Here is a 20,639-nt window from a genome sequence, read left to right on the forward strand (position 1 = left end):
TTTTCGCAATTGTTAACGAGATATTAATTATTAAATATTGCCGAATATTGATCATTAATAATTTTTTACTCAAATACTGTCAACTTTACAAAAAAATAGCAAGAGACAAAAATTGCTTATTTTCTTCTCATAAAATTCTGAGAATTTTTTAATACCACATTTTCTCATGTTTGTAAAAATAATTATCAATAAGAAAATGCAGTATTAAAAAGTTGATAAAAATTTTGAAAAAATTCTTAGAGCTCTATGAGAAGAAAATAAACAATTTAAACAATCTCTTACTACTTTTCTATAAGGTTGATAATATTTGAGTAAAAAGTTATTGAATACTAATATTTGGTAATTTTTAATTAATGTTTCGTTAACTATTACGAAAATTACAAAATGATACAGTTCTTTTCGATTCAGTTTAATCCTCTCTATCTAAATACAAAAACGCTTGGCAAAATTTGTGGGATACCCTGTACATATATATCTATATAAGTTATCCTCTTTACAAAATACTATTGTTGAAATATGTAGATACTTCACTTTAACTTTATTGCACATGCTCTCGTCTGTAATAAGTAAACAACTGATGATATAAAAAAAAAATAAAGGTGTAGTTCATACATAGACCTTTTTCTCTGTGTCTTATGTGAAAATTATTTTAAACAAGTTCAATTCAATTGAGTGAAAATAATTATTTACCTACAACTTGAAGAAAGCCCACTTGGCTTATCATTGGATTGGTATTTACTTGGCACATATAATAACCCCGGTCATCCTGTTGTACACTATTAATATGAAGCAACCATGTTTTCTGATTGTCATGTGACACGGAAAACCTAGGTACTTTCACGACCACGTGCTTGTGAATAGTAAGCAGCATTTGGCGCCCAACGTGGATCCACGCCACCTGAAAATACAAAAGAAAAACAAATATTTAAAGATATTGTTAAGTAACTTTATATTGAAAAAAGATTTTAATTATGTCAATAAGATATATGTAATATAGAATGCATTTTGATAAGGTCTAACAGAATTTCTACTATTATAATTGGACTCGATATTTTATAATTAAAATTTTGATAGATTTAACTATATAAAAATTTGATTAGTATTTTCGATTGGATTTATATCTCTTCGAGTTACATTCACTAGACATTCTTTTCTTTCACTAGAATTGAAAAATTGTACTAATCTAATTATATACCAGAACAATACTAAATAAATTTAGTATTGTTCTGGTATATATTTATTTAACAGAACGAAATTAGTTATTTGATAATTTCTAGAAGAATTTTGATGTAATCATTTTTCTTACAGTCATAGGTAATAGAATCTGCCAGGTTTTCAACTAACGCGACCAGATTTTTTCCAGCGTATATATGTAATTATAATTACTATAAGTATGCTATGTCAAAATTATAATGTATTCTTAAATCAAATAATTTATAAACTTTTTATAAGTAAAATGAGATAAATTTTTTATTTATAACTTTTTATTAATGTTATAAATTTAGTTACTGTTTACATTTAATTAATCTCCTTTTCTTTCTCCTTTTCTATCTTCCTCTCTTTCTCTCTCTTAAGTTTGCGTTATATCAAGTTGCGTTATAAGTTTAATGTTCCCATTTCATAAATAGCAAAAGCACAAGTAAAATTAAGAAAGTTACTTTATAAAAGTAACTAGTTAGAAAGAGAGTTATGATTTTTTTTTTTTTTTAAATATGCTTACTGTTGCAAGTTGCCGATTCTGAAAAGTAATGTTATAGAGTTATTTAAAAAATAACGAGTCATTTCTTTTCCGTTACCTTTTTGTTAATTTTTTTATAATTCTTTGCATTGCTATTTTAAATATAAGAATCTTATATATTTCTAACAGTAGTTTCTAAATTATTTTATTTATTATACTAAATTGAAATTCGATTATATACTATGTGATTTATAATAAATTAACATGTGCATTTGTAATTCAAATTACAGGATCAATGTTACGTTTCACGTAACGTTTTCACATATCAAAAAGATTTCCTATCTTAATTCTTAATACAGACATTCACAGAGTGTAATAATCAGGGATAAAGATGTAATCACTGATTATTTACTGAACATTTCATTTGGCTAACTCATGTATTGACGAATAAATTTGATATAAATTAAGTAATTATTAAATTAGTTATTAGTTACCAAAAAATGCAAATAAATTAAACTTATAAATAATTATTCATAAATAAAAAAAGAGGAATAAAGTTGCAGTTACTGAAGAAAAGTAACTCTGAAGGCGCCTTCAAATAATCCTGAGCGGAAATTTATAAAGGCTTAATGTGCAATCAGGCCTCATCAGGAAATGATAAGATATACCCTAGTCGGAAATTCTCTAATCATATAGTGGTAGAATATCTTATATACATGACAGATTTCCTAATCTATAAACAATCGTTAACTTTATAATATCGCGCAGGATAGAATAACGTTTTTTTTTGCTAGATTCTTTCATTTCGTATAAAAAAGTAACTAAACGTAAAAAACGTAATGTCTACTGAATGTAATTTTGATTATTGAAGTTGAGGCTATTAAATTGAATAATTATAACTTATTAATTTTGTTCAGTTGCATTTTTATATCAAAAGAAATTAATATACATATAGTGTATAGTATTCGATGTAACAGCAAATGTAACAGACTGGATGTTCAGTTAAACTGCATAAATTTCTATCAGGGTTATATTGACCAGATATGTCACAACTATACATTCATTAATATTCAGTGCTTATGACTCATCGAAGTTATGATTTTGTTTCGATTGCAAAGATCAAGCATTGGATATGTGATGCAACTTTCGGATGGGTGACCATTTCAAAATACTATAAAATTAAATAAATACCATTAATTCCCAGAGGAAATTTTTTTCAGAGAGTTTTCTTAAAATTATAATTTTGTCGTGTATTCTGGAATATAATGCTAATCAATAATACGAGGTTCAAATGGCTGATATAAGGTTTGTTCGCGTCTCAAACTCCAACATGCTCCAATATGCTCCTACCATAGCTCCTATTCATTCTATTAAGTGCATTGGAATGAGTAAGAGCTATTACATCATGTTGGAGCATGCGATGTAAATAAACCTATAGTCGCGGTAAGGATCGATCTTGCTAAAAGATATGCACCTATAAAGAGCCATGAAATGTCATGTTGTTAAATGAGTCAACAAGTCCCTATCATTTAGCGTTCTAGTCGCGAATCTTGGGCAATGTGATCTTAATTACAACAAATAGATGAAGGGCAAAAGGCGAAAACATTCTGGCACCTAAAAGCGAGAGGAATCCAGCTAAGGGAGACAATTCTGAGAGAAAAATATCGACTCGCCAGGATTACTGGTATAAACAATGACAAAACAATTACGGATGTTACTATCCCAGTCAAGTCTACTAAGCCAGGCAATGACCTGAAAAATCCATCTTCTGAGAAGGCTGGTCTCATGGATTCTGAGCAGGAGAGGGAAGGAGGGAAAGGGGCAGAGAAAACTCTGAAAGAACTGTTGTTTGCTAAGAATGCTTTTAATAAAAGCTTGTTGACTTCGAGATCTTCTTCGATTAAAAAAGACTCAATACTAAAATTGAGTTCTAAATTTCAAGCTTCCTTGAAATGTAGATTGCGTTCTTCCTCGTTCAGAGATCTCTTCTAATGCAAGAAACAGCAAAGCCTCATATAAGTTCATCTTGCATACCGACGAAGGATATTATGTCATCTCACGGAACAAATAGTATTTGAGTTCAAATATATGGCAAAAAAAGATCATGAAATAGTTCTGATTGTAAAAACAAGTTAAGCTAAGCAGCTGGTTTAGTGCTCCGATACAAACTTCAAATAGATTTGAAAATGTTGAAAATGTGTGAGTCTGTAGATAATAAAATACCTAATATAAAAACTCCAAAACCTCCGCCAATTTACATCAATCGTGAGTAAACCACTAAGAACCTTGCTCAATGACATAATAAAGGATGAATATTGATCTTAAACTAAATCCTAAGAATAAACAAATATACATATAACATTAAACACTTGTTAAACTGTCGCATAGTTTTGGAGATATCTAAGAGATATCAGATACTCCAATGTGCTAACTGTCAAAGATATGGCCACACGCAAAGTTTTTGCTACCGTAATCCTAAATGTATCAAATGTGCAGGTTAACATCCAACTGCCCAAGAAAGAGTTCTTCCCTCTCAAGTAAAATGCGTTCTTTGTTTCGGAAATTACCCGGAAAATTTTAAAGGCTGTAAAGTCTTCAAAGAGAAAATCTTGCGAAATATGAGATATCCTACTCATAAGGCAAGGAAAATTCAAAATGACTGCAACCAGGCTGCAGTGAAATCGCGCGAAAATCTGCCGTTAATACTTAGCTCTAGATAATTCAACTCTAATACGGACAAACCTCCTCTTGGAAGGGCTAAACTGCCCACTCAAAACAATTAATAAGATTAACAAATTATTATTACAATTCATGAGCCAATTGTTAGCAGTCACAAAGTTGATTGCTGATCTAGTGACTAAAATTTCTTTAAATTCAATAGTTTAAAATTGGCTCTCTGAAATTCCAATGTTGCTAAATCGCATCGAAAAATTAAAGATTTTCCTCTATGTTCATAAAACTGATTATGCTCTTATCTGAGACGCATTTTACTGAAAGAAATCATATAAAAATGCCATATTATTGTGCCCACTACACAAATCATCCTGATGGAGTTATCCATGATGGAACCACTGTTCTCATAAAAATCATAACCAACATAAAACATCATCAAGTCAATTCTTATCATAGAGAACACTTATGAGCAACAAACATCATTGTGGAGGATTGAATCAGCCCTTACTATTTCTTCTGTTTATTGTCCACCGAAATATCACATTGTAAATGAACACTTTTCTATTTTCCTTAAGACTCTCGGGAAACGATTTGTGGATGGTGACTTTAATGTCAAACATACTCCTGGGAATCACGCCTAACTCTTTCCCGAGGTCGCGAGCTACTTAAGGCAGTTGAAACTCTTGGATTAAACTAAAAAATTATATCGTCAGAACATCCTTCTTATTGGCCTTCGAACAGGACTAAAACTTCCGGACCAAGACTTTCGGATTTATTTAATTTCTTAATAACAGAAGGCTTATCCGACAACTATATTAATTGCAAAACTTGCTTGGAATTATCATCCAATCATATCCCGCATTAATGACTGTGGCCAGTAAACTAATCAAAATAATATCTACTAATCAATAACTCTAGAAATATATGCTACCTAATAATAAAATTGATTGAGATTATTATCAATTATTATTACAAGTAAATGCATCAATACAAAGATAAGATTCAAGTCGAATAAGGATATAATATTTGCTGTCGAGCGTTTTAATTCCGTGGTGCAAAATGCTGCATGGAAATCAACTCCACCTATTCAAAGAAAAGAATATAGCCTAAAATTTTCCAAATCCGTTTCAAATAAAGTTTTACAGAAAAGATGGCTACGAAAAAATTGGCAACTAATTAGATATCTCTTCTTGAAAGCCGGTCAAAACTGGGCTCTCAAAGAACTAAAGTCCCTTCTCAATGCGGAAAAAAATCTTTTAAATTTGCAGCAATTGAATCCCTCTACTATGGACTATGTCCTTTGGAAGGCCCGCAAGAAACTGAAACACCAACAGTTGCTCTTTCTCTTCTGTAGCGAAAAAAACTGAGCTCGAAGAAATATCGAAAAGACTGAAACTTTCGCTAATCACTTGTACAAAATCTTTATATCATCCATATGAAGGCTCACCTGAACACTCAAATGTGTTGAGCACTTTAAACACATCCTGAGGAACAAATCCAATGTTTTTTAAAATCTGAGATTATCAAAAGACTAGATTATAAAAAAGCTCTCAGCTCTATGATTTCATTATTGATCAAATATTAAGAGAGCTTCCTGAGGATATGTATACTTTACACAAATTTACAATGTGAAGTTAAGGCTGAGCTTTGTTCCTCTCCAATAAAAGGTAGTTCAAATGAAAATAATACCCAAGCCTAATAAAAGTCTTAATAATCCTAAATCTTACAGATCAATTAGTTTGTCGTCTATATCTACGAAAATTTGAATCCTTACTAATTTCAAGAATGATACCAATCATAAATGAGAAAAAGTTAATTTCATCAGATCATCAATTTGGATTCTGGCGGAAACATGGCACAATATTGATCAAGTCCATAGACTTGTTAATAAAATAATGTTTCTTAAGAGAAAGCAGTTCTGCTCAGCTGCATTTCTCGCATCTCAAACTCTCAATTGTGTCTGGCATGATAGATTCTTATTTAAGGTTAAAACAAACCTTCCTAACTATTTCTATAGCATTTTGAGATTTTACCTTGTTGATCGCAACTTCCTGATATCATGTATAAGGAAACACAAACTGAGCTCTATCTAATTCGAGCTGGAATAGGGCAGTGTTTTGGGACCATTACTATATCTGCTCTTTACAGCTGATCTGCCTACAAATCTGTCTATTGTAACCAGCACTTTTGCAGACGACACTGCGAGCAGTGTCTAGCAGCCTACCTGATCATAAAATAGCCTCTAATATTTTACAAAATAATCATAACGATATTTCCTTTTGGATGCAAGATTGGAAGATCAAGACAAAAAGATTAAGAAAAAATCAACTCATGTCACATTTACAATCAAACATGAGACTCATCCATCTATTAAATTAAATAGCGTAACGGTACCTCAAGCGGATCATGTCAAGTATCTCGATATTCACCTGAACAGGTGTCTGATGTGGAGAAAGCATATATTAGAATATATTAAAGTTGTTTCCTTTTAGTAAATAAGGTATAGGGAAAGTTTGCCATCGTTTTCTACCATCTTTGTCCATCTTTTAGGCATACGAATATTACATTGAAAAAATTCGTCATCTTTTGACGCGATCCAATTTTAACTAACATACATTATATCATTTTATTTTAATAAAAAAAAATTGTTAAAAATGTGCGGAAACTTTTCCTATACCTTATTTACTAAAAGGAAACAACTAGATATCAAGTTACGGAAAATATATTGTTGGGTCGAAATTTTAAACTCAATCTTAATAATAAATTGTTGATATATAAAATCCTAAAATCTATCTAGGCATATGGGATTCAGCTATGGGGAACAACTTTGCAATCAAATATCAATATTATACAAAGATTCTAATCTAAAATGTTGAGGATCATCTCTGATTCATAGTTTGCCACAAATGAGATCCTTCTATGATCTATCCACATATGACAGACGAAATAGTAAACGTCTCATGAACTTATACAGATAGACTAATCGCCCACCCCGAACTCTCTGGTCAACAAATCTCTGACTAATGGACCTGCTAGATGTAGACTCAAAAGAAAGATTCCTTCTGACTTACTTCAAACTTAAATTAATAGTTTCTTTTGAGTGCATCTCTCTCATGTTATTATTAATTAGATAAAATTATTGTTGAATGTCCTTACTAAGGACAGATTATATTACAGAAGTTAAAAAAAAATCAATAATACTTATTTTAATAATAAAATTAGATTTATTAAATTTTTTTGGAATTATAATGTTTTTAGGTGCAATCATCAGGTCCTGATAAAGTCCTGATAAAGTTCTGATAAGGAAAATTCTAATTAGGCAATCTTAATTCTCAACATTGCATATATGATCAGGACCTTATTGGGACATCTGAGCGTCTGATCAGGTGCCAAGGCCATATCAGATCCATATCAGAGCTTGATTAAAATTTCGGCTCTCGGGATATGATCAATATATGTCAAATATCATATACATACATAAGTAATTATCTATATTAAATGTAGGTCAATATTTAATGAATATGTGCAAAATTGACGTATACATTGGCCATATCGTCTGAAGCCATATCGTCTGATGTCTTAATTGTAACTTTGTTACAAATAACGTATCATTTTCCAAACATCTCTTGCAAATAAACGGATAATAAAATAAATGCAGTTTGCATGAGATTTAATAACAATAAGCCATAAAGAAAATACTCATGCGTTTTCCAATTAAAATTGTTGTTATAAATTACAGTTAAATTATTATCGTATTATAGTTATAAAACGTATCACATTCTCTTTCTCTTATATATATGATATGAGTATAAAATATTTCCATTCAATTTGTCATATAATAATTGATAATATATAACAAAAAATAAAATAATATAAAAAATAAAATAATTTTCAACTTTATGAAACTCTTTCTAGTTATATAAATATGTACACGTACATGTTCAAATTTAATCCTCTAAAATCCAAAATCTGACGTTGACAAGCAAAGTTGAGCAACCATCACGTTGAAAATTCCAACATGCTCGCTTAATACACCTTCAGCCGACATGAGTTCATAAGGCCGAGAGGAAGCAGCCGTCCGTTTATCGCGCCACGTTCCTGCATTGAATATTTCCATATTAACACGTCGCGAAGTCACGCCGTCTCTGAAAGTCCACAGCTAAGCGTCTCGTCAGCGTTTTTCTCTTCGTCTCGAGAGTAGATATATAGATACCACGAATATCTCCGAAATAATCTCTGGCAATAATCCTTGGCGAATCTGCGCAATGTAAATTTTACGATCGGTGTCAAACTTGTCTCGTCACTATAGAACATGAACATTATCGAACGATACCGCAAATAGCAATAATATTATCGAGACGAAAGGGTAAAGAAAAAAATTACAGCGCGACGTTATGTACAGCCGCCAAAAATGAGGATTATTATGCTAGTATTTTATGCTCCACTGAAATAACTCGCTTCTAACTAAGCTCATTTCGTGACAAAGCTTATGCACTTTCAAGAACTTCCGGGCCGCTTCCTCACAAACCTTTCTTCTCATTTCCTTTCGCCACGGATTCGAAGCAACAGCGGTAACGCAACGATGTTATTTTTCATTCTTTTCTTCATTCTTATTATTTGTTTCTTTTTAAGTATACTTCTTCATAACTGAAACAAAAACAGCAACGAATTCCAGTCGACTTAGTTCCTATTACCACATTTTCCTTCCTACGAGTATAAAGCGCTTTTTCACTCCTAAAAAGAATAATGTAAGAACTAGAATCTACGAATTCTCGAATGTTCTCTATAATTCTAGAATTCTCTATAATTAAAGTATTTTTAAAGAATTTGCCTTAATTTAAAAAGCGATATTAACTTTCTACCGGCAATGTGAAATTTTTTATCATAGTCTGCAATTTAAGTTTAACATTGAAGTCCACAATAGATTCTTTTTATTGTTCCGGACTATATAAAAATTTATGAAATCTTTAACAAGTTTTTATCATAATAAAAGCCATACTATATTTCACTTACATTGTACAAATTTAAATGTTGAAAAAATATAATAGATATCGGTTAAAATTTCATAACTTTTATAAATAAGTATGAAAAGAATCTTTCCTAGTTACTGTAATCTAATACTTGAGAATCTAATACTTGAGAGTGTACAATGATGAATGTATAATGATGTGTTGGTTTCAAACAATTGAATTATTTAAGCACTTAAAAATGAATTCTTATATGAGTTAAAAAATTAAGTTTTCTCACGAAAAAAATAAAATCATTTTTATGATAAATTAATTATTAAATTCTTTTTATTTAATTTAATCAATATGAGTACAAAGATTCCAAAATAAAAATATCATACGATAATCTATATAATAATGTATATAATTCTTTTCGCTATCAATTTTCCGTACAAAACACATTACATAGTTTTCCTTTCATTTGACCAATAATAAAATAAATATTTTTTGCGTTTTTCTAATTTGACAAATCTTTCTGAAGAAGTTTCTTTTTTTATTTCGTATTTCATGAAATATGTATGTCTAATATCTCCATAAATTGAGTTTGCAATTACATCAGAAAAAATTATAAAATACTGAAAAATCTGTTTTAAAAATGTAAAACCTTTATTTATGTACTTATTGAAATTAGTATAAAAAAAGAATTAAATCATGAAAAAGAATTCAAATTTTTTATTTGCACAAAATCTTATGCGATCTGCAACATATGGGTCGCTGAGTGTACTGTAATAACTTGTATTCATCCTTGCAATAGATTGGCATCCAAATACAAAAAGCGTTATTGATATCTTCCCGTTTGAAATTAGTTTCCTCCGATCAAATACATCACATTTAATTCTTATATCTAATATATATTTCTTATATTATTGTTTAGTTTTTCATTTCTTATGCTTTGATATTGAGGAAAAATGTTAAAGATATTATTATAATTTAATATTGAAAAATTTTGCTATTTCATATTTCATAATTAAACTCTAATTCCCTAAAACAATTAAAAATATTTCTGAATATTGCTGGTAATAAACACTGAAAAATAATTTCAAAAAATAATTTTAATAAAAGTAATTATAAGAAACAATACTAAGAATAAGTATAAATTATTACACAACAGTTTTACAATAATGCTAATAAATAATAATATTTGTAAAAATCTTATATATCATTACACATTGATATTAATATTAAATTTATTATTACGTTATAATATTAATGATTTCAAGTTACATTAGTAATATTTTCTTTTTTGACATTATATATATGTTACCTGCAGTTTTAAAGTAACGTTGGCGAACCTGATAATAATGATAAATAAATATCTAGATATGATATGTATACTCATTGACTAAAAAGTTGCAATAATTTTTTTTCTATGGTTTTCGGAATGCAGCCTACTCACCAAGCGATTGATCCTTACTTATAGATCCATAAATAAGAACCAATCACTCAGTGAGCAGACTATATTCCGAAACCCATTAAAAAAAAGGTGTTGTAATCTTTTAGTCGGCGAGTGTGATCGGAGGAAATTAATTTCATCGGGAAGGCATTAATGACGCCTACTGTACACATACAATCTCAATATTACAAAGTTTTTTTAAAAAATAATATCAAAATCTGCTTTCTAATCATTCTCTTAAAATTCACAATCAAATAATCAGCATGATTTAAAAGACCGCGCATTGCTGGTAGAGAGTTAATCTGATTATCTTTTTATACACAAATTTGTACATTTGTCGTTGTATTGTAAAATTTTGCTATAAATTCAAGTTATAATTAATATCTTATTATTATATTTTGATTATGTACTATTTTTATTAATTTTATTATTAATTTTTTTATTATTGGCTTTCATGTTGCTTAAAACATATACTGAAAGGAAAGATTAACTCAATATGGCATAGCATTTTAATTGGTTGCCAATCTTATTTTTCTGTATCTTTTTGTTCTATGTAATTAATAGAAGTTCTAATATAGTTATCATATATATTTAAAATTGAAGATTAATGTTTAAAAAGATTTTAATGTTTAACTATAGTGTACTGCGTAATATTCGAGATTTTGCACAAAGATTTACTCGCTAAATCTTGCTTCCTTTTAGATTCATTATTGCTGCTTGGTAACATCTGGATTCACGGAACTAGCGCTTCTTCCACTTTTTCTTTGCCTCTTTTTTCGGTGTATATGTACTTCCTCAAATTAAGCCAGAAACAGCCTGTTCGGACAGGATAAATTGTATCATTCCTATCCTTTCTTCTTCAATTCTAAAAGTTCAATTCTAACTTTTACTCGTAGCATTATTGTTTATATGGAAGCTATTGAACAATATTTTGATAATATACGTGTATATTATACTTTTCGGAATGCATATATTGTTATTATAAATAATTCGAAAGAGCAACATTTTAATTGTACTTTAATTGTATTTCTTGAGAAGCAAATACAGATATAATTACTAACTAACATATACGTAAATATATATCATTCTATGTCCATGTTATGTAGCACTTGTATTCATGGCTTGCTGAGCATATATTGCTGCGTTCAGTTTAATCGTTCACGCACTTTAAATATCTATAATCATCATGTTTTTATCGTTCATTAGACGTAAAAAAGGATAAAAGTAATGAAACTGTTAAAATCAAACGCAGTTCATTGTTATTATAATCTACGCTTTAGTAATTTTAAAATTAAGCAAAAGATATGCTAAATTTAAGCACACATATCTAAGAAATTCAATATATAATTCAATTTTATAACAGCTGTATAGTATAAAATATAACGAAAATCATTAAAATATTATTATATATTTATTACTTCAATTCATCGCTGTTGTACTCTATGTGAGAAGTAATTTTGTTTGACATTTTACTCAGCAAACGAATTATGCTTAATCAACTTATCGCGAATCTAAATTCGACGAGACATTTACATTTAGGAGTTGCTGTTTCGCGTTTTACCCTACCCCGAATTCTTTTCCCCTCAGGTATTTCACCCAGAAACTCAGCAACAACTCCGTCTAGAATTGTTCGCCTATGTACCGCTTCTCCTTTTCGTCGGCACTCGGGATAAGCAAAAGTTTCAGGTACGGGAAATCACAGTACATCCCGTGAAAGTTCTTTAAACAGTCAGACGCCACTGACGGCTCTCCTAACGAAGAGCTCAGAAGATGGATGGTGGCGGATCTCTGAAGCTCTTGTCTGCCAACAGGATTTGCTGGTTCCCGAGAATCTCCGAACTCGTCAGATTCTGTTTCGTGCTTGCGTGTAATTTTGAAATCCGTAGTGTGAGCATGCGGTCACCTTTCGTCAGATTTCCTTATACCGGATTCGCAACAAATTTTTTTTTATGCAACTAAGTTGAAAAAATTTTTTTTCAACTGAATTATCTTGATGCTCAATAACATTTCAATGTGAATTTATATACATATCAAGTTCTGTACATTAATTTAATTTTAAAATGATCTTAAAATGCAATCCTAAATCAAAACTCAATAACTAATGTCACAATTGACAAGCAGTTTAATAATATTGATGCTAATGAATATCTTAAATACTATAAAGAAATTTAAAAAAGAGAAAACAAAGAAGAAAATAATAACGATCCGAAAGTCTCCAAATGGATAATATGAGATTATTCGACTACGATGTCAAATTTATGATAAATGCAATTCAATTATTTCTTATTATTATAAGAAAGCATCTAATAATTTACAAATGGATCCTACTACTCTACTTCGCGGATAAGATTAAATTGACCATCACCGTGCGAAAGTCCCGAGATTAATAAGTTTTATATTACGTACATTTCAGGACAATTTTCGATGGCATTATAAGCAACGTTCGCTGAGAAGAGCACACCGGGAAAGTTGCCCAAGATCTCCCTAGAAAAGTCACCGTAGCGCGAGAAACTTTCGTAGTCACGCACTGCGGATGGCTCCTAAGTTCCGACGAAGAGGAAGTCGCCGCGACGCAGGAAGATGAGTGCTTGCTTATATAAATGTGTTTGCGAGAATGAAAAATAAATTGAAAATTAAATTGTTATACGAACGAATGAAAAAAATTGACAAAATATAAACAACAATGTAAATAAATTAAAAAATTGTTATACGAACATGTATAGTGAATGTACATAAATTTAATGTCTTTTTGATATGCCATCTATAATAATAGTGGCACTATTTGTTCATTCACTTTGACTCTAACGTATACAGGGAAAATTTGTCATTTGGAACATTGTAATTACATCTGTTTCTTATTTCTGACGTTCAAATGGAAATTTTTTTGGATATTGTCAGCTCTTTACATAAGATAACAAATTTAAATTGCTTTTATTAAGGTTTGTATTATTATTTGTTAACCGCATGTAGGATAATCTCTTACATGTTCTTGATTAAGTCAAAAAAATTGCATTCTAAAAATTTAATTCTAATTTTAAATTTGTAATATTTTATATCATTCATTATATCAATTTAAAATTGATTTTTATTGTTATTAGTCAGCACAATTCCCCCTCCCTCTTTCCTCAAACATACAACGCTTAAAAAGCATTAAGAAAATACTAAAAAAATGCTAAAGAAACGCATATAAGCGCTTTAAATTGTTTTATGATTTATATCTCTCTTGCTTGAATTAGCTTGAATTTCTCATTGGGTCCGCTATTATTATTATTCTTAAGCTTGATTCAGCTAATAGGCGCGAATTAACACGGTGAATAGCCAAATTCAGATAAGGACTTTTTGGACTTGACTCACAAGTTTTTCTTATTATGTCGTTGATAAAAAAATGTTTTATATATATATATATATATATAATGGTATATACATATACACACTATATATGTATGTACACTATGTACATATATACACACACACATATATATATATATATATATATATATATATATATATACAATATATACAAAGTGTTCCAGAATGTCCGTTAAATATTTTATGTGCTAGTGGAGCGAACTAAACTGAGTCGAAAAGTTCTTTACCATTTTGCAATTTTCGCAATAGTTAACAAGATATTAATTATTAAACATCGCCGAAAATTGATTTTCAATAATTTTTTACCCAAGTACTATCAATTTTACAGAAAAAGTGACAAAAATTGTTTATCGAGCTTAAATAATTTCAACAAGAAATCCCTACTGGTTGCAAGCACGATTGAAATTCCTGTGTGACAATGATTTAAAATAGACCTGTGCAGGAACGTAAAATATTAAAAGTATATCCAGATAGCCAAATCTATAAGAAAGCAGATTTTTTAAATGTCTGCTACACACTATGCCAACAAAATAACAACAGAATTAGATGTACATAATACTGTTGACAGATTGCTAGAAAAAATATAACAGAATCTGTAAGCATCAGATAATGTTGGCAGGATCTCAGTTTCTGCCAACAATTTGTCTTCACATTATATCGACAGGCAATGTTAACAGAACACAAGCCTAATGCGGACGCAATTGACGCAGGCAGACTACTGTTATTTTCTGCTCGAATCTACTGAGAGTCTGGTAGAAGACATTTTGCTATCTGCGGTATATTGCGGTAGCAAATTGTATTCTAATTGCCTGTTTTAAAAACTAAATTTAACAAAATTATATTTATATGTGGCTTTATACGGAGGTTGTAAAGAATGAGCAGGCGCACATTAATATGGATATACGCAAAAAGTATTGAGAAACGATCATCTAAATTATAACAAATGTAGTGATCGTGACAGGTTATATCATAGTTCGATATGGATATCTAGCTTTTACAATTATACCTACGTATGATTTATATAACTAGTGCACGAAGATAGAGATTCTGTTTGCACATATCGATATCTATTGACAGTACGATGGATGATTCAATGCAATCTAGATTCACGCGTTCATCGCTCGCTTCGATCACTTTTATGCTTAACCTCGCACCCGAGAGCTCGTTTTATGTATAGATTTTTTTAGTGATCGACTGACAGCCCGAAAGCTGATAAGAGGATACGCGATAATTAAAATATAGAAACCGTAACGCAATCTCCGTACTATAAAATAATTTTGACTCTATATTGAATGCAATCTGTTTCTGCGATATCGGCCGTTCCTCCATTTACGCATATAAATCCATATTTATGTGTTATTTCTAGCCAATAGTAAATTTCCAAGTCAAAATTGAAAGGAAACAAGAGCGGAATAATTCATGATAACTACAACTTAATGCGGCAACAATTCTGTAATAAGAATCGCTATGTTTGTAAGAAGAAAGTTATAACGATATTTGAGTGAAGCAGAGTTAGAACCTAGGACAATTATAAAAGACGAATCACAGGAAAAAATTATGGAAAAAAATATCTAAATATTTCTACAAGAAAAAATCGGCATGTGTTTATACTATTCTATTTGTAATGAAAGCAAAATAATTGTACCATAAATATACAAAGCTTTAATTATTAATTAATTATTAATTTATTATATAAAGATTTATTATAACTGATTAATACATACATTCCATATTCAAATATTATGAGTATATAATGTTTATACAAAGTTCATACATATAACATTCTCCTGATAGATGTACACGTGCGAGAATTACTTGATGAGAAATTACTATGCTTTGGTAAGACAAACATTTCAAACAACTCTCTAAAAATGAATCAGTGTATTATTATTGATTTCAGTGTTACTTATAACTGTAATTATTAGCGAATATTTACTATTTTTTTAGTAATAATACACTGATTTATTTGTAGAAGTTTCTTCAGATTGAATCATAATCAGAAAATCATAATCTCTAAAATTAAATCAGTATTATTATTATTGAAAAACAGTATATAAATATCCGCTAATAATTATATCAGTTACTTATAATAAGTGTAGCACTGAAGTAAGTAATAATACATTGATTCATTTAGGAAATAAAAATATTTGCACAATAATAAAAATGTTGAAATAAAATTACAAACAATTTGTGCTACTTTTGTAATTTTCTGTACAATAATTGAAGTAACATCGTATAAAAAACTGCATTATATTTGTATTATATTTGTGATATCATAATGATCTCATCTATATATCCCTGTTGAAAAAAATCATGTCACAACATTACATGATGAAATCATGTAATTAAAATATATAAATTACGTAACAGATTGTTCCAAATCAGTATATGATTTCTTAAATGGTATAATTTGAAAAATCATATATTACAAATAATTTTATCCATCGTATGATATTATAATCGAATTTTAAAGAATTAAAATAAAAGATAATTAAGATAAAAGAAAACAGAACACATTATGTGACTTTTCAAAATACGTAATTTTAAAATCACGTACTAATTTTAAACAATTCGTTATGTTATGATTACATGATTTCATCATGCAACTGTATAGCGTGATTTTTTTCTATAGGAACGCTTTATAAAAGTCATACATGAGAAAGTATTACAATTTTTTGCTATATTTATGTTAAATGTGACGTAACTATTTTTAGTACCGATTTGTTAGTCAGTAGAGTAATACCAATTATTCTACAGGTAGATAAGTTCTTTGTTTATACAGAACAGATCGTAATTTATAAAAAATTGAAGAGGAAAAAAGGTTGCAGTGAAATAGAAAAGAAGAAAGGAAAAACATGAAGTAAGAAAGTGAATATAGAATACTAACATATATTTTTACAGAGATTCAATAATATTATTAATAGCCAATGGCCAATTTAATACTAAAAATTACTCATTTTGAGTATTAATAGCAATAAATAACAATGCTATAAATTCTTAAAATATTATTATCTTCTAATATTAAATTTCTGTAAGGGTACATATATATGTTTTGTTATTAATTTTATTCAATTATATCATTTAAAAGCACACATTTAAGGCCTCTAAGCTAGAATGAAGTTATAAAATGAATGCTTTCTAATTCAAATATCCCTAGACATTTTCATACACGGCGATATAAATCATGTTCTAATTGCCGCAATCATCGACATAACATTATACATATTCATACTCAGCCTGAAGACTATTAGTCGGCTGTGTAAGCTTTTGTGTTTTCTAATGATAATAAATAGTTACTATCGTGGTACTATAAACAAAGGAAGAAAAGGCAGGAGAAATAAAAACATTTCTCTATGACCATCATGGATTAAAACATAGTGTAAGACATGGACATAGTGTTGAAAAATAAATCTATCTGAAATCGTACAACGTACAGACTTTATTTCAAGTTGAGTCTACACGTATTTTATGCATTTATGTGCATTCTTGTGTACATTGTATCAAAATGTGTTCAGCAATTGGAAAGCAACCAATATATTTCTCCAAATATTAGATGTAGTAAAAAGAAATCCATTATTTTTCCATTCACTTTCATGCAAAAATAATGGATTTCTTTTTACTACACCTAATATATTATATAAATGGTACACTTATAAAACTGTCTGCTATAAATCTAATTAAAAATAAATCTAATTTATAAAATTGATACGCAACTTTTACGACAATGCGAATAAACATTAATGGCCAGTGATGTTGTAATGCTTAAACAGACTAAAGAAGTAATTTTAACAATTGTTTTTAGAAAGCAGCGCAAATTATATGATATCATAACGTGGTATTCCACAATTCCTCTTCCTTCCCGCTTACTTCACTTGTTCCACAATCTCTTAGTTTTTTCTAATTAAAAGAATTCCGTGCAGAACTTTATTATTAAAATCTCATTATTAAAAGCTTTTGATTAAATTTTCTGCAAATTTGCTACATGATAATTCTTGATGTGTAGATCAAAAATGTTAATGATGACAAGTCTGAAAAATTATAATTTTTAAATTACAGCCGCTCGAAGTTGATGTATTTTGCAGCAATATGAGACTGCAATGCTGATCATATAAATGGAATGTGAAGCTTCTATCTATATTTATATGCCTGCATATATATTTTCCTACATTTACATACGTGTACGTATTTATATTTTTTTATGATTATATGTACAGACAAATATATGTATGTATATATATATATATATATATATATATGTGTGTGTTCATTTATACATGATATATTTATACCTTTACATGTTATTAGATTGTATCTTATTATTATAGTATAGGAAAATATATACGCAATTTTTATGTAACTGTTACATTAAATCTCTCATTACTTTTAAATGTAATTATTATAAATCTCTAATCACATTCAATACCACATTGTGATGGTGAATCATTAATAAAAATAAAGTTCAGAATACCTATTGCAAAAATATTCTGCTTAACATTCACTTTTATTTGAACATTCACTTCCGTGAAAAAACTTTTATTGTTATACGATACTAATCGTTTAAGTAAAATCAAATTAAACACAATAAATGTTATAACAAGATATTGAGCGTTGGCACGATCCGAATCAATTGTTCAATTTCGTCGTTCAATTTCAATGATACAACATACTCACCGTGTCGTGAAATTAACGTGAAATAAGTATACGATGAGAACAGAAGAAGTCAACAGAACGGATGTTTTGAGCAAGTATCATTTCACATATAATTCATAAAGATTTAATACCAAAAAGTGAAATAATACGAAAAAATGGTCAGATATAATTCTGAGGAATTAAGATTTTATGCCGATTTTATTCACCGCTTCTAGTTCTTATGTTTGAGTTTACAACTAAGATATATTAGCTAACTGGATGAGTTACGGAAAATACAGCTTCGACTTGTTTTTTATAAAATATACTTCGCATAATAAAATCAAAAAAGTTAACATCTCTCTATAAAACACCTAAACAAAATTGTGACAGTAATTGATGCAAGTTTACATATAATTTTTCACTTACAAAACACACAAAATGTTGACCGAGTTGACGCACGTATTCTTCAAAATTACCTTAAGAATTTCACCGATGAGTATCAATTATCAAAGTTTTGTAACGTTGCAAACGATCCGGAGTACTAACGATTTTTAATAAAGCATTTATTCGCTCAGTTGGTGTACTGTTAATTAATCACTAATTAATACTATCGCCTGCTAAATTCCTTTCTCAAGTAATTCTGCAGGAAAATTCACAGGGTCGTAAACGATACACGGTTGGCCCCGTTCAAGGGCTATTACGGTAGTTGAGCGTAGCTCCATGCGCGACGATGGCTGTAGGGCAAAATGCAAAATTGCAAAGAGGTTGCACTTCGAAAAGCAAGACTGAAAAAGAAACGAGAGAGAGAGAGAGAGAGAGAGAGAGAGAGAGAGAGAGAGAGAGAAAGAGAGAGAGTGCAAGACAATAATCAAGGTGAAAGAAAGGGAGAGAAAAGAAGACTAGAGAGAGGAAAGATGAGAAAAGAGAGAAAGATGAAAGCTATTCTGGACTGATGAGAAAGAAAAGAATATGGCTGAGCGAAGAGAGATGCGGAAAAAGGTAAATTGAGTTGTTTGAGAACATAACAAGGAAGAAGTTTGGCATAGAGGTAAAACAATTGGAAGGAATCATGACAGTCTCGTGCAGCTTTGACGATGATACGTCATTGTAAACCGGTGACTACTATTCGTTTAATTATAATAATTTCACAAAAATATTCCCGTGGATCATCACAACAGGCTATTAAGCCAAATCTGATTTCGCAAAAGATCAGTCTACAGTCAGTTTTGTGTTCCTCTTGTGCTCTATCTAATTCCTCAATCTAATCAGCCTCAATCTAATCAGCAATAGCGATTCGGCTAAAGAATGTCGTTATCTATTCTGAAGAATCTTATGGCTAAAGTTTTTTTATATGAGTCAATGTTTTTAAAACAAACAATAAGCATGATATTTCATAAATAACAAATGCATTCCGTCAGTTGATTATGTTTAAAATAGTGGATTTTTTCCACTTGGACGTATCATCCTGTTTGTATAATAGATTAAAATAGTACTCACTTTGTGACAGAAGTAAATACATATAAAATTTGTTTCTCTCAATATTTTTCATTAAACATTTATCGGTTTTGCTTTGTTAAATTTCACAGACGCTGAATATAATCGCTTCGATTTGCACGTATTTGTTATCAATTTGTCAATTAATGATGATGCATTAGCATTTACACTGAATAACACTGAATTGCGCACAATACACAGTTGTGATTGAAGATACACATTTGAGAATTTATTAAATTGAGTAATTAAAAAACCATTATCATTAATAAAATTAAATGCAATATTATTTTTACTATCAAAGTCTCTAGATGGAGTAACAGAAAATATTGAAAGTAAATAATAAAAATTTTATTTTTTTATAAAATATTATTAAAAATTAAAAATTTAGTTTAATTTA

The 20,639-nt window shown here is 29.5% G+C and overlaps 1 protein-coding gene across 1 annotated transcript in view; it reads right to left on the minus strand.

Annotated features, from left to right (window-relative positions):
- The window catches only part of LOC108691864 (immunoglobulin superfamily member 10-like), a 173,714-nt gene that overhangs the window by 123,805 nt on the left and 29,270 nt on the right, over positions 1-20,639 (minus strand). Inside the window, exon 5 of the mRNA XM_018199799.1 lies at positions 691-898. Within this exon, the coding sequence (XP_018055288.1) occupies positions 691-898 (208 nt within the window). The remainder of the gene's footprint in view (positions 1-690; positions 899-20,639) is intronic.

Source organism: Atta colombica, unplaced genomic scaffold, assembly GCF_001594045.1.
Source record: "Atta colombica isolate Treedump-2 unplaced genomic scaffold, Acol1.0 scaffold54, whole genome shotgun sequence".
Classification (NCBI taxonomy): Eukaryota; Metazoa; Arthropoda; class Insecta; order Hymenoptera; family Formicidae; genus Atta; species Atta colombica.